The 15,495-nt window shown below is 38.3% G+C and overlaps 1 protein-coding gene across 3 annotated transcripts in view; it reads right to left on the reverse strand.

Annotated features, from left to right (window-relative positions):
* LOC102229779 (low-density lipoprotein receptor-related protein 8-like) overlaps positions 1-15,495 on the reverse strand; it is a 98,796-nt gene that overhangs the window by 7,219 nt on the left and 76,082 nt on the right. For 2 of the 3 annotated variants that reach the window (XM_023335063.1, XM_005808302.3), the window contains exons 10-16: positions 12,210-12,381; positions 10,238-10,465; positions 8,235-8,353; positions 7,274-7,413; positions 2,912-3,053; positions 2,546-2,698; positions 780-1,055 (exon numbers count right to left, since the gene is read on the reverse strand). In XM_023335063.1, coding sequence (XP_023190831.1) covers positions 780-1,055; positions 2,546-2,698; positions 2,912-3,053; positions 7,274-7,413; positions 8,235-8,353; positions 10,238-10,465; positions 12,210-12,381 — 1,230 coding nt within the window. The remainder of the gene's footprint in view (positions 1-779; positions 1,056-2,545; positions 2,699-2,911; positions 3,054-7,273; positions 7,414-8,234; positions 8,354-10,237; positions 10,466-12,209; positions 12,382-15,495) is intronic. The other variant, XM_023335062.1, reaches the window with a different exon arrangement.

Below are 15,495 nucleotides of genomic sequence, written 5' to 3' on the forward strand. Positions count from 1 at the left end.
TTTTTTAATGTAACCACTTCAGCCATTTCTACACAATATCACAAAGACATTAAATGAGTCATTTGTTTTAAATAAAACAAACATTTTATTGCCTAAAATGCAAAAGCAGCATTCCTTTTGTGAACGCTTATTCATTTGTAGCAAAGTATACATATGCAGCTCAAAAGAATACTGTGTACTAATTTGTTGATTAATTGTTTTATTGATTGAGTGATTGTTAGCGGGAGATTTTATTTATTTATTTCTTTAGCGATTTTGAATCAGGTGAAGCTAAAAATGCCACTTGAGGAGTTCTGGGCAAAATATACTGCTCAAAAAAATAAAGGGAACACTTAAACAACACAATATAACTCCAAGTAAATCAAACTTCTGTGAAATCAAACTGTCCACTTAGGAAGCAACACTGATTGACAATCAATTTCACCTGCTGTTGTGCAAATGGAAATTTGTACAGAACAAAGTATTCAATGAGAATATTTCTTTCATTCAGATCTAGGATGTGTTATTTGAGTGTTCCCTTTATTTTTTTGAGCAGTGTATATTAAAAGACAAAGTGCATCATCCTAAATGTTCATTTTTTGTACAGTTTTGGCCTAATTACTGTCCTGAATGCTGTTCTTTCAGCAGATGGCTATAGCCAGAGTATGTATAGCCCAATTGACTATTAATCGATGGCTAAAATAGCTGACGATTATTTTGATAATTGATTAATCATGATTGATTTGATTAATCATTTCAGCCCTGATCGCAATTCTACTTTTTCAAGACTGCACACTCACAGTGTTGGGAGACACTGCTGTCCCCTGCAGACGTGGTTGAGATGACCGTGGCCGTGGCTGTGGAGTGGGAGCCCAGTGACTCGGACTCCTGCGACGACAGAGGTTGTAGCGTACTGAGTGGCGTGAGAAACTTGGGAGAAGCAGACGGAGCGGTGCTCAAGTATGGGACGTCGTCTGCTTGCGAGGCTCCTCCTGAGGATGGAGCGATGCCTCTGGCGTCAGGTGTAAATTCAAAGGCAGGTGGCCATCTCGCCGTCACGTCGTCCCTTGGCGCTGCTAAGAGGAAAGTTAAATCAAAGCTGGAGATTTGATCTAGAGATGTTTACCATATTCAAATAAACAAAACTTAAACTTAAGTTTAAAAAAACATTGTAAAGTCTTGAGGTACTCCCAGCTTTTGAGCAGAGTCTATAAAAATAATGGCAAGAACATTTTGAGTGTGAAGATAGTAACACACCACAATATTCCTCATCACACAAAACTCTGACTTGCCAACCACAATCCAGATCTCATCTTAACTTAGTAGTAGGAGTTGTTAATATGAAGGTGAGTGTTTTAATCTGTTGGAGACTTTCATTTTGACACAATAAAGGAAGTAGGTCTTGAAATGAAAAAATATTCTTAGCACTGTGAGAATCCCTGGCTAATTGCTCCTTGGCTCCTTCTGACAATGAAGTCAATATCTGCTTAAGATCTTCCCATCGGTGGTAAACTAATGGGTTATTTCAGTTTTTCACTCGACAGCATCTGGCAGTTTCTTGTTCAAAATTTTAACTTTGAAAGATGCAACCAGAGCTGGATTATTCTACACTGAACATAGATTATGTAAAACACAGTTTAAGATGTAAAAAAATCATTGGGTGTTGAACTCCAGGTCTTTGGTCCAAAACACCTGAATAAAAAGACCAAATAATGTCCTCTGCATGCTGTGAAGTTCTGCAAAAGTCCTACTAAAGTCCTAGTTATTGGATTTGGATATGCTGAAGGAGTTTTCATCTAAAAGTTGAAGAATTTTGGATCTTAAGGACTGGAGATCAACAACCCTGCTTCTTTCTTCACCAGTGGATCCCAGGCTTGCAATCCACACTATTGCTGTGTGGATTGTAGTAGGAGTAGTAGGAGTGTGGTGCTATAAAACAACTCATTTAACTGTTGTTTTATAGTATGCATGTTGACAATCTATTTGGCATTAGCAGTGTTTCACCGCCTCAAATTTAAGACTTTTAAAGACCTTTTCTAGAGCATTACGAACTAAATTTAAGACCTGTTTCACGTTAGAAATGTACAAAAGAAAATTGCATATTTATATAGTAGTAGTACCTAGCTTTGTTGCACAGAATCAATGCAGCATGGTATTGGTTGGCAACAGAAGTGAGCCAGTGGCAAAGACGAATGTCGTCCAGCAAGCTGGTGATAAATTTGGACTTATCCACGATTGATGCAAAAAAGCTAGCTAGCAAGACTATGTTAGCGAAAAATAAACTACATACAATATATGAGATTAAGTATTTCTGCCACCACAAAATTTAAGACCTGTGATTAACATATTTAAGGCTGACTTACATTTTTTCCAATTAATTCAAGACATTTTAAGGCCTTTACTTTAGATACATAAATTTGAGACATTTTAAAAGCATAGTTTTTGACACGAGCTCTGCAGAACCCATTCCAGTGGGGAATCGCTGCTCTATGTGTCTACGATAGCCATGTGTACAGCAGGATCTTTTTTGTACCCAACAAAACCATGCAGTCCCTCAGACCCTCACCTGGTACGCAGCCCCTCATATCAGGCCCCAAGTCCTGTCCATCTGGACACGCACAAGTGTATTTGGGCGAATGTTCGGTGATCTGTGGTGCTTTAAGGCATAAGTACTCGCAACCCCCATTGGCTACACTGCCTAAATTACAGCTGTCTGGACCTGAAAATAGAAATGAGTGAGAGGCAAAAAGATCTTCAGGTTAACATAAAGACAGCAAAGATTTACATGGTTCAAATGTGTCCTTGTCTCCGTCCTTTGGATGCCTGTTCTGAAGTGGTCAGCACTTTTTAGGCACCAAGAGAAAACGTGGTTGAGTTTGATTATGAGCTTATTTCTACACAGCCACGGGCCTCACACAGACTGAGCACACACCTGGTGGCTGTCGGAGCTGGTGGAAAACCACAATGTCATGGGGATCGTTCAAGTTTTCAGCCAGAGCCTGGATGTCCTGACTGGTTAATCGATTGGCCATAAAAACTGCTGCCTTGTCTCTGTCGGTCCAGTAGATCCGATCCTGCAGCATGGGCGATAAAAATGAAAAGTTGTTCTTGTCAGTGTAACCGTGACCTCACAACAGCAGCCAAAACATTGTAATTGGGGTAAATTCCAAAACACAGTTCATTACTTGCAAACACATCTTAATCTCATGCTTGCGCTCACAGAGCTGGTGAAGTTCTAACCACTGTAACTCCTAAGGTTCAGATATTTTTACAAGCATTGCACAGAAAGTATATTCCCAGAGAGCCTGTAGATAGATTGCACAGATTTTATGACCTTCATTTCTCATCTTCAGTTCTCATTTAGCTATTCTGACAGTTTCACATTCAGAGAAATGAATCTTTCCTGCAAGGACATTTATGGCGCCCAGGTTACTTTGGTTACGGTTGGTTCTTAGTTGAAGCAACAAGTGGGACAACAATCATGACGCTCTAAAACCCCAAGCTTGCACCTAAATATTTAACGTTGCCACTTATTTTAGGTTACGTTTGTTTGATAAAAAGAAGAAAGTGCATTGCTTTGTTTTATGGACTGGTTTATGAATTTGTGCAAATATTGTTTAATTATGAGAGGCTTTATTATTCCTCTGAAATTACCTTTAGTTAATTAACCCAATTAAAAGTAAAAACATATAATACCTTAGACTACAAGTTGTCAGAGTCCTGATCTGAGAACAAAACAGTTCATCACAGCAGTACAATTCAACAGTCTCTGTGATTTAATTACATTTTATGCAACGTTTTCTCTGTTTGTCTATTGCCGTTTACCTGAAAAAATTGAACATGGTGTTTCAGAGTAAACATTTTGCTGTAAAAACAAAGCAAGTGGTTTCACTGTTAGATATTAAGTGAAACAAAATGACAGAATCAGACACAAAAATCTTAAGCTTAATATCTTAAAGCGACACGTTTCACTGAAGAAAGCTTTTGTTTGCGATGCTTCCTTAAAAGTACACTATGAATACTGACAGGATTGTGCTCTGTGTTTGTCAAACACAGCACATCATCAGTTTGCTTCCCACTCATATATTGTTTTTTTAATACTCAAATAACATTGTAAAGTGAAATGACCTCATCCTCTTTTTAAATGTTTTGGCTGCTTCAAATAAAACCCTGCCAATTTTCTATTGTCCTGGTTCAGCCGGCACTGTGATGGTACTTAGTAAAATTATGATAAATTCCCTGTAGTACAAGACATAATCGATGGCTGGCTTCACTCTGGCCTGTTGTGACTACAAGGTGACTCTCTTGTTCAGCATGCTGGAAACACACCAGCCCAGCAATATTGAGTGGAGCCTGTCGCATGAATCGCATTACTGCCGCTGTCTGGCTGACTATATCAGCGGTCGCCAGGTGCTTGTCCACACATTCCTCTGTTGTTGCACTCTAAAAATACCTGGACTGGGTATTGCTTAAAAGCGCTATCTTTTAGTAACTCCACATGTTTCTATTTGTGATGGTAGGACAGAAATGGCTTAATTAGTGTTTAACGGTCCCTATGGAGACCTGGTGACAACAAGATGGCACTTTTTGGTGCAGTTTGTGAAAGTTTGATCTCCCTTACCTGGCAAATGGCTATTAGAAATGGGCCTCTGTGTCACGTCTTATTTATACCCAAGGGAAACAGGAAGCCATTGATTACTAAAAATTACAAAATAATTAATAGGAACTTAGGGCATTTTTACACCTATAGACAAAATTGCAACATTTGTTACATTTTCAGCTGGTGTGGTTTGGCTTCACACTACACCAGGGGTGGGCAACTCCAGGCCTCGAGGGTCCTGCAACTTTTAGATGTATCTCTACTTCAACACATCTGAGTCAAATAATGAGGTCATTAGCAGGACTCTGGAGAACTTGACTGCACTTAGGAGGTGATTCAGCTATTGGATTCAAACAATACAAAATAATTGAATAACCTGTCACCCCCCCCCCCCCCCCCCTCTCACCTCGCCTGTGGTGGCGCTGCACCAATAACTACTGAAGGAAAAGACACAAAAACCTCTGAAGATGAAAACACTGAGCGCTACTCCCTTCTGCCATTTGTTACAAATTTGGGCTTTGTAATGGACTCGAATTTTAAGTTGGATAAACAAATCAGTGCCGTTGTGAAAACGAGCTTTTTCCATTTGAGGCGGCTTGCTAAGATTAGGAATATTGTACCAGTGGATCATTTTGAAATATTAATCCATGCTTTTATCACAACACGACTGGATTACTGTAACTCCTTATATGTGGGTGTCAGCCAGTCTTCTTTGTCCCGTCTTCAGCTGGTCCAGAATGCGGCTGCTCGGCTCTTAACTGGATCGCGGAAGAGAGAACATGTTACCCCGATTTTATATTCTCTGCACTGGCTGCCGGTACATTTCAGAGTGCATTTTAAGATTCTTTTATTTGTATTTAAATCTTTAAATGGCCTTGCTCCCTCCTATCTCTCTGAGCTGCTACATATACACTGTCCTCCTCGAGCTCTTAGATCAGCGAGCCAAATGAACCTGGAGGTGCCGAGGACTTCCAGGAGGCAGAGAGGAGACAGGGCGTTTGCTGTTGCAGCTCCCAAACTTTGGAATTCTTTACCTATGTTGGTAAAACAGGCCCCCTCTTTAGCAATTTTTAAATCTGCTCTTAAGACTTACCTTTTTCGGTTGGCCTTTGATTCAGTTTGAGATGCTGCTTTTCTGTATTTATCTGGGTATGTTTATGTATTATATAGAGTGTTTTATGTCACTGCATTGTTGGTTTTTATGTGTTTTAATTTTGATTTTTATTTGTTTAATCTTGTGATTGTACAGCACTTTGGTCAGTGGTACTGTTTTAAAGTGCTATATAAATAAACTTGCCTTGCCTTGCCTTGCCTTGCCTTCTGCACAAAATGTAAACCAAAATGGAGTGGCGTCAGTTTTTAGCACTTTCAGGATTTTGTCTTTTGTCGTTGGTAAAAGACCACAAGTTGTTTCTCTCACTAGCGCAAGACTCTTTCATTTGTATTGGTTGTATTTACCCAGAATGCCCTGCGCTATAACTTGCTTCCTCCTTTTGGAATCCGGCCGATATTAACAACCGATATTTATTTCCATCTTGTTGCCATTTACCGCTTTAGGGAAAGGGAAGAAAGTTGGTGGTGTGATATTTGTTTGGTCATGAGACGGTGAGAGCTTTGCAGCACTGGATTATGGGTAGTTTAACTGAAGCAGAGGTTAAATAAACAATACAGTACTAGTAAATATTGGTTATCGGCCATAAGAGCAATATTATTTGCAATATAAATGTCAAATTTTCGTGTCAGTGCATCTCTAATTTAAATAAACCATTAAACGCCAATACAGTCTAATACACAGAATCTCTAAGTCCAGATCTTATCACTCCATGGTCATGCTGCTCATATTATGGAGTGATGAGCGCATCTCTACCTCCTGGACATGATTTCACATATCAGGAAGTGAGAAGGGGGTCTCTATCCTTGCAGCCCAGAAGGGATGCTAGAGCTGAAGATAACCCAGCAAAAGCCGGCAATCGGAGGACATGACATGCTTTGCGGCTTAAATAGTCCGTCCAAACTGGAGGGGAAAGCTTCAAAATGTGTGAAAGATCTTGCAGGCGACGCCTCGTTGATGTCTTAACGGAGTGGGGGGTTTTCCTCTGTGAGATTATGCTACTGCAATAAAAGATTAATTTATTTGAACACTTTTCATATATCTTTACCAGCGGTGTCAACAAATGTGCTCTCTTCTTGAAGAAGCTTTTTAAAGTGAAGAGGATTTGTCTCTACCTGTAGTCTTACTGAGACTCGGTCCATTGGAGGAACCCCTCTGAGGGATGATTCTACATTTGCTGCAGAGGCAACTCTTCTGAAAACTACAGTGGGTTTTACTCACAGGCACGAAGAGTCTTGATTGGATTTATTTCCTCTGAAGGCCTCAATTCATCACATGCACACAAAAGACTTGGCTGGTGACCAGAAAGAGAAGTGTATATTCTCCTTCGGAATCATCTCTACTTCTTATTTGGTATGCAAAGCCAGTGGAAGCAACAAGGAGACGAGACAAAAGGCTAAAAATATGGACACCCACCAACTAAGCATGAAATAAGCTGAATTAAATGGATTGATTTGGGTTCAAATACACCCCTCCTATGAGGTGTTTTATTTTTTGGTTGAAAATTTGAAGATGTGATGCAATGTGGGAGGAGAACATCTTTAAAATCAATTGCGAATTAATCTGAGAAGCAACACACAAACCTCGAAGACAGCCAGAGCGTACGGGTGTCCCAATCTCTCTGCAGAGGACATGTGTGTTCTCCGGTGAGCCCCGTTCAGGTCCACACTGGCTATGAGATGCAGTTTGGAGTCGACCCAGTAGAGGCGCCGGTTGGCTACGTCTGAGGAGCACACACAGACGCACATTAGGAGGAGGAGGGAGGGCTTTCCCCAGACTCAATAGAAATCGATCGTCTCTGTGGTAAGCCTTCATGTACTCCGACCGACAAATCCCTTTGGTTGGAATGGATTACTTTTTTTAAAATGTCAGATTGTCAGTGTTACACAACACAGAGATTTACGGATCCAAAACACTTGAAATATTATTTCAAAGCAACAGTATTTTTCTTAAAGGGGCAGTATTATGTATGTTCCAGGCACACAGTGCCATTTTATAGCATAATTAAGTAACTCAGTTGTTAGAAAAATGCTCTATATATTAAATATGACTTAAAAGAAAGTAGACTTTATAATTTTAATGCATTGAAATTGGATCTCTGTCCCTTTAAAAAAATCCTGCTCTTTCCGAAACTCCACCTTCAGGAAGTCATAACAATATTTCTCCTCTATGAACCCTTTAACAACATTTTTACAAACTTTTCACTGAGACGTAGCTCATATAACGAGTTCAGCTGCCGCACAGTTCCAACAGGTGTTTGCTATTTGCTGCTGGCTAGTCTGAAGGAGCTGATTGGGGGACTCACAGGAGGAAAAAGGGAGGGATTGCTCTGTGAAGCAAAAACTTGGAAGCTTTTGGTGTTTTGCATAGCTAAATGGTTGCCACAGGTGATTAAAGGATTTCTCAAACAAGCATGAAATAATCAAGGCAACACTCCAGGTATGTTTTTGATGAGGGAATAACATTGTAACTTGGTGTAAAGCTCAACAAAGAATATTTAGCACAGTATTGCCTCATTAATGTAGTTTTATTGTCCCCACTTACCTAGAGTAATGCCATTGGGCCATTCAATATTTTCAGACACCAGAACCTGCCGATCCACTCCGTTCATTCCAGCCTTCTCTATCTTGGCTCGTGTGCCCCAGTCTGACCAGTACATGAAGCTGAAAGAAAGATAATAAATTAATTATTCTATTTGGAATATTTTGATAATAATAAAAATGTGCAACACTAAAAACAGAAATAAGGAACCCCTCATAGAACATTGTGACTAGTCTGCTACATAGCTCCTTTACCAATTTACAGAATATTCCTGTAAGTCACAATAGCATGTCCAGTATCTAAAAAATGACTCTTAGGTAACTAAAAACATCAGAGTATTCTTTATGTTCTTGTGGTTCAGTTAAGTCTGGATATGTAAAATCCTGAATTTCTGTGCATCATAACTTGATCTGATAAATTATATGAAAATGTTTCTGTATAAAACTGTTCAGACAGCTTCTCAAGTGAAATCACCATATATAAAAGTCAGTAAAAAAAAAAAAAGAAATCAGACCTTTGACCTTTAACTCCAGGATAGAGATGAGTGGAAACATATTTCATTTGTTTAATGTCAGACGGCTCAACGGAAATTCATATCCGAGTTCACCGTCACAGTCATCTTCAATAATTTAGCCTGATGAATAAAAAAGTCCAGAATAATTGCCGTCTTGTGTCTATAAACTGAGTCTGACACCAAATTATGCTGATGTATTGTAAATTGTTATGCAAATTCACAACATGAACCTCAGTAATTAGCATAGATTTTAAAATTAGAAGGTCAAATAAAGGTTTTGTGCGGAAGAAATAATCACAACAGTTTTCATTAGCCATCGTTAATGATCATTAAAAGTACTATTAAAATTATTAATGTTTTGTTTCACTAACCAGGGTCAATTACTGATTTAATGCCTGGTTGGAAAAGAACATTGGCAGAGAAAAGTTGATCTCCACTCATCGAGGTTATAAATGATGCATTTGAAATGTTCTTTTAAATAGTTGAATGACTGGTAAAAAAAAAAAAACAAGAAAAACTTCAATGACTTTCAAAGACTTTTCAATGACTTTGCACAGGTTTGCATTCATTGCAGATTTTGTCTAATTCACACAGTTTCACAATAATAAAGACAGACTCAAATATTTATAAATACATAGACTAGAGCTGCAACAAACGATTCCAATTGGAATTGATTATTATAACGATTATTCTGACGATAAAAATTAGCACATTTTACATCATTTTAATTTTCTACTTAGCTTTTTTTTTTTTTACACAATATTAGAAATACGATAAAATATATGCAAATAATTAAATTCCTTTCTTAAATTAGTTTTTTTTTTTTTTGCCTAAAATGCAATAACAACACTAGGAGAAGGTAGAGCGATTCCTTTAGAGCAGTTCTTTGTAGAACATATTTACAAAGGTTTTGTTTTTATTTCAAATGCAAAATGTATATTTTTTGGAAAGTTTTGGATTAATTATTGCTCTTAATTATTAATTATTGAGTGTGTTGTTTTTAAAGCAAATTTAATTTTTTTGAGTCTGTGTACTCCGTTGTATACTCTCAATTAAATTAGTTGACAGTTATTTCAGTAATCAATTAATCACAAATAATTGTGTAAGCCCTATATTATTTGTCTAAAAATCCTTTAAAGAGTGCAGAGAAACTACCTGCTACAAAAGAACAATTTATATGTATCAATAAAAGTCCAAAATTAATAAGACATTCACGTTAATGATGAATCAATTACTAAACGGCTTGAAGATTATTTCAATAATCAATTAATCACAATTAATCCGATTAATCTAATTAATTGTTTCGGCCCTAATGCACACTCCATATTATTTGGTTAAAACTCCTTTTGAGAAATGCAGAAAAACTACATATGTCAAGAAAGGAATTCAAATGCATCAACAAAAGCAATAAATTAACATGACATTCATTTAAATGTGGAAAAGATGAAAACTGCCCTGTAAATGGCGCTGGCGGCCATGTCTGCACAATTACCCGTGGTGGGGATCCAGCGCTATGGCCCGGGGCTCGCTCAGGTCAGAGCTGATGAGGACACGCCTCTTGGTGCCGTCCACTGAGGACACAGAGATGGATTTGTCTCCCGAGTCGGTCCAGTACAGGTTGTGTTGGAGCCAGTCCAGCGCCAGGCCCACAGGAGTCTGCAGGGACGAATCCACCAGCGGAACCTGCTGGGAGGGGTCGCTGGCCTCGTGGATGAAGGCGCTGCAGGGAGCGAAGGGGGCAGAAAAAAGGGGGAAGGGAATGTCATAGGAGGCAGAGAAGGACACAGAGGGAGAATGTCTCTTTGGCACATTGGTTTGATACATTTTTCAAGGTGCAATCACAGTAACTTAGATATATAGAGTACCTGAAATCAGCACTGTGCTGTGAAGTCAATGAACAGCAGAGAATGAGGTTACTATGGGAGTTGTAGCCTTGGGCCTGCACAATGCAGGTTCTTTCCGGGGTTATTGTCCTTGTTGGGTAAATCGCTTATCAGAATAGACAAGGCTTCATTTGAGGCTTGCCCAGGTCGCTAATCATTTGGACCCGGCAGAGGTGCAAGGAAAGGGCAAAGCAGCTAGCAAGAATTTCAATTTCAGTTTCTCCAGAGAGGTGGTTCTTTTAATGTCTATGTTATAAAAAGAACACGGCGCTCCAATTAGAATGCTCTGGGGGACAAAATATGGTTTGGATAACAAAAACGGAGACGTGAGCCGAGTCTCATTACAATCAAATACAGCTGAATCTCATAAGAGAGTATTAAAAGACATAATTACCTAAAATAAAACCCTGTCGATTCAGATGTGTATCTGCCTCCCAGAGACTTTGTTGTTGGAAATTCTTAATTCAGGCAATGTTTTAGATTAAATGATAACAAGAAACAATATGAAAAAGATGCACTCCAGCAACCCAGCCTCAATAGTTTGCAAGATGAATTAGGAGGGTAAGTACCAGCCAAGTGTTGCTAATCAAATCCATTGTTGAGATGATCATCACCAAGTGTGACTGCCTTTAAAAAGCAGATTTTTTTTTTGTATTTGATTGTGTACAGAAGGTAGGTTTGTGTAAAAACGATGCCAGAGACATCAGCTACAACATTAGAGAAGCAGATTGTATAAAACTATTTTAAAAAGAACTAGGCTATCACTATTAAAGAGTTTAGGGATACACTGATCAGAGATTTGTGGTTGGTTTCTTATACTTAAATTTAAGACTCTTTAAAACATTTTTAAGACCATTAAAACAAATTAAGACCTGTAAAATGCAGAAATTTACTACAAAAATTGCTAATAAATAAATCATTATGGCTTGGCAACAGAAGTGAGACAATGGTGAAGACGAATGTCGTCCAGCCAGCTGGTGATAAATTTGCACTTTCCCATGATGGACGTTAAAAAGTTAGCAAGCTTGCAAGAGTTATATTAGCAGCAAGTTTTTTCTCTGTACAAAGCTAACTGCCCTAAAATGTCCTGATTGAAATCCATCCGGACATTTTCTTTTCTCTACTTAAACACTGTTTCCTTTGTACTTGTTCTTATGTCACTGGCAGACAAATGTTATGTTTATTCTGGAAACAAAAGAAGCAATTATTTAGGAAAATCAAAGGAAAATTAGCGGCTAGTTAACAGGAGCCACAACAACCTTGAGACACCGAATCCAGTGAAGATGTCTGTGCACAACTCCAACTTTAGCATAACAGTAAAGTTATGCTAAAGAGTGAATTACATGGAATATACTCCTGTATATTGTCCTTCATTGTTATTCATTGAAACCTTTAAATCTTGATGTTCCAACAAATGCTACTGATTAAGATCGAAATTGCTAATAGCAGAAGCTACCAAATGCAAACTACACATTTGAATTGTTTTAAGACATGCAAAGCAAAGATTTGAGAGAAACTGTTTATGCATAAAACCTGAATTTCTTTATTTGGTGATATTCTCAAATAATTAAGCTATCGTACCTGTAGATTTTCCTGTGGAATCGGTCACACCAGAAGACGCGGTTGTTGGCCACGTCCAAGTCTAGAGCCACGGCGTTCTTCTGAGTAGACACAACCTGGCTGTAGTCCCTCTTCACCAAGTCGATGCGTCGAATCTCATGGCGGTTAGTGAACAGCAAATATGGGCTTTTCCCTGCAACCAAAAAAAACAAAAGGAAAGGAATTTTTTGGAACATAAAGTAAACATGGATTCAGAGTAAAGGTGCAGACAAATATATCATAGACCAAAACATTTAAGGAAAAACAGGGTTAATACGGGGAACACATTACAGAAGGGATTTTACCCACTAAAGCGGAGCTGAATAAGCTTTGACAGTTTAGTAGAAAATTGAGGAAGGGCTCCGGATGGTTCCCTTAATTAGGAATCAGATCTCATCTTGGCGCTCCACAGACTCTTTAAACACAGAGCCAATAACATAATTCAAACCAGCCAGTGTATGTGCCGAGCATAAAAGCAAATTAACCGTTCTGTAGATGGATCAATTTACGATCACAACCCAACAAAGAGATTGAAAACAAAATGTAATTGCTCTCGAGTCAATACATGCAAGACTTGTGAACCGTGATGTTCCTTGTCAGGATGATTTAGACATTAGTTATTACCTAAAGCACTCGGGTTTCGCCTTACAATCAAAACTGCAGGAAACTATTGAGCTCCACCTTCGCAGCACAAGTCAATATTCTAAATATCATGTTTTATACCAAGATAAATAACACAGGAATAGTTACTTAGTGCTGACAATCCTCCCCGGACAATTAAGAGGCAAGTAATCCTTCACTGAAATGACGAAACTGTTGGAAAATCGATGAACAGGCCTGAGTGTATTATTAAGTCACATGCTCTTTTGGCAAATATTGATGTGAATCTGATCGCATCACTTAAACAGAAGGTTATCAACTTTTATGCAGGCAACTTGCAAAGATAGAAGACAACAAAAGAGAAGTACCTTTGGGAACTGCAAAAAAAAGAAAAGAAGATGCAACTCCAGCCAGTGTTTTGCCTTTTCTCAGCTGATAGTGAGTAAAAAACAAGACGGCTCAGTTAGCTATTATCCACATCCACTATTATTCCCCTGGAAGGTGGAAGAAATTTTTATAATAGAAATCCTCTTACCTGTTGAGGCAGCAGTCATTTAGACTGCAAGGTTTAAACAGGTGCGTAGATAACAGGGGAGAATAGGGTAAGCTGAGCCAGCCTTTGTTTCTAGGAACATTATTCATATAATGAAGGCATTATTAAATTAAGTTTGCGAAAGCAAGAACCTCATGGGTAGAGTTTTATTTCTTAAAAACATTTTTCACTCTTGGAAGTGAATTTAGACCAAAGTAAATATTAGAAAATTTGCTTTATATATCAATGGTACTGTGTATGAGCTACGACATGAGGTTATAAATCTGACTGAAAAGTGTAGCATTTTAGCTGTGGGTTACATATAAAGGAGGGGCTCATCTTACCCCTTACACAAAATGCTAAAACGGTTTGGTTTACACTCGTTCTGAATGTTTGAAGGGATGCGGAACATCCTAAAATAAATGTAAATATATGTTAGCAACCAAACTAAGATTGCCTTGATGCAGTGATCCTGAAGACAAAATGCTCATCTTACCCTAGTGTCCCCTTCTGCAAAAAACTGAAAGCTACATGTACCAAAGTGGTTCTGCTTTAATCCTTTGAAGAGTCCAGTTCTATCTGTTACAGAAAAGAAAGATGGATAGGAAATTGTTTGCAATATTATGGACATTTTAGCAAAGCTAAGGGTTTACTTGCACTATAGGGAACGAATGGAGTGATCATTTACTACACATAATAAAAATTTGAGCATTTCAACACATCAAGTTAACTTTTTCCCCTTGACTCAACAATGAATCATTTTACACTGTTCTTGCAGAACTAAATATCTTGTGATGTACTTGAAAGTTAGCGAGACATGATATGTCTTGTACTAGAGTAAATGACATACGCTGCATCTCCTTTTATTTGGGTTTAATTTATGGATATGTCTATCTGAAAACAAAGTATTTAGCTGTATTTAAATAAAAAAAAATCTTAATAATTTGTTGTAATTTATTGTTCTGAAATAAAAATGACCATTGCCAGGTCTACAATCTGAAGTTGGCCACAAATTAATTCCATTTAGTCATTTATATTTTCAGTCCCCACAACCAGTTGACCCCATTAGTAAAAAAAAATTAAAAAATTCTACAATATGCTAAAAAGCAACAATAATATGAGGGTGTTTGTATGCCTACATGTGCTAATTAACTCCAAACACTAAGCCCAGATTCGACTGATTGATACAAGGCTTCAGCCGTAAATCAAATCATAGATAAACACTGTGTTCCTATGGCAATCCATCAATATATTTTACCCGATTATAATTACTGACCTTCAAGTTGTGCTACAGAAAATGTCAACAAAAATGTGGACGAAATAATCAGAAGAGTAAAATTCCTTTGCTTTGTTAACTGATGGTTTATTGTGCACACTCCTTTCATGTTTGAACTATTGCTAGAGCTGCCCGATTTCCATAATTAAATGCAAAGTGCATTTAGTCAAGAGGACAGTGGACTGTAACATAGTGTTTGCAGGGTTTTATCTGTTTGGTGCGTTCTCTGAATCTATGTCCTTCTAACACTGTATAATAATATGATCCCAGCTGCAGCCTCTCATCTCCAGAGGCAGATGTGAAAGTTTCTCATTAATACTTTACAGTCCTTTGCTCCATCATTTGACAGTTTGTGTCACAACCTGAGTGTAGTGTTGTGATCCTACACTTTCTCTCTATTTCTGCCCTTTCCTTCCTCTACCCGGCCCGAATCTGAACACTGACAGTATGGTGTTGGGCCAAGTGCTCCAAAAAATATAAAGCGACAAAAAAAACAGTCATTATACTGTCATCTCGAAAGTCTCTAAGGGGGAAATTGCTGCCATGCTGGAGTCATGGGCTGTCAGGGCTGAGGTGGAGTTTTCGGGGTTTTTTATCGCCTCAACAACAACAGCAGCTGTATTCTCTGCCATTCCCCGTCTAACACTCCATCTCGCACTCTGAAATAAAGAAGGCCGTTATAACCGCATGTTTGTGCCCTGCAAACATTTTCATACCCAACAGATGCTTTTTTTCCAGTCGTGCTCTAACCACCATTATTACTATTGTTATTAGTTTTTATTGGGATTTTAGGCAACGGACTAAAACAAAGCAGTGTGATGATTAAAATTCGAGGGATAATGCGAGGTTTTCAAAATCAC

Source organism: Xiphophorus maculatus, chromosome 6, assembly GCF_002775205.1.
Source record: "Xiphophorus maculatus strain JP 163 A chromosome 6, X_maculatus-5.0-male, whole genome shotgun sequence".
In the NCBI taxonomy this organism is placed as follows: Eukaryota; Metazoa; Chordata; class Actinopteri; order Cyprinodontiformes; family Poeciliidae; genus Xiphophorus; species Xiphophorus maculatus.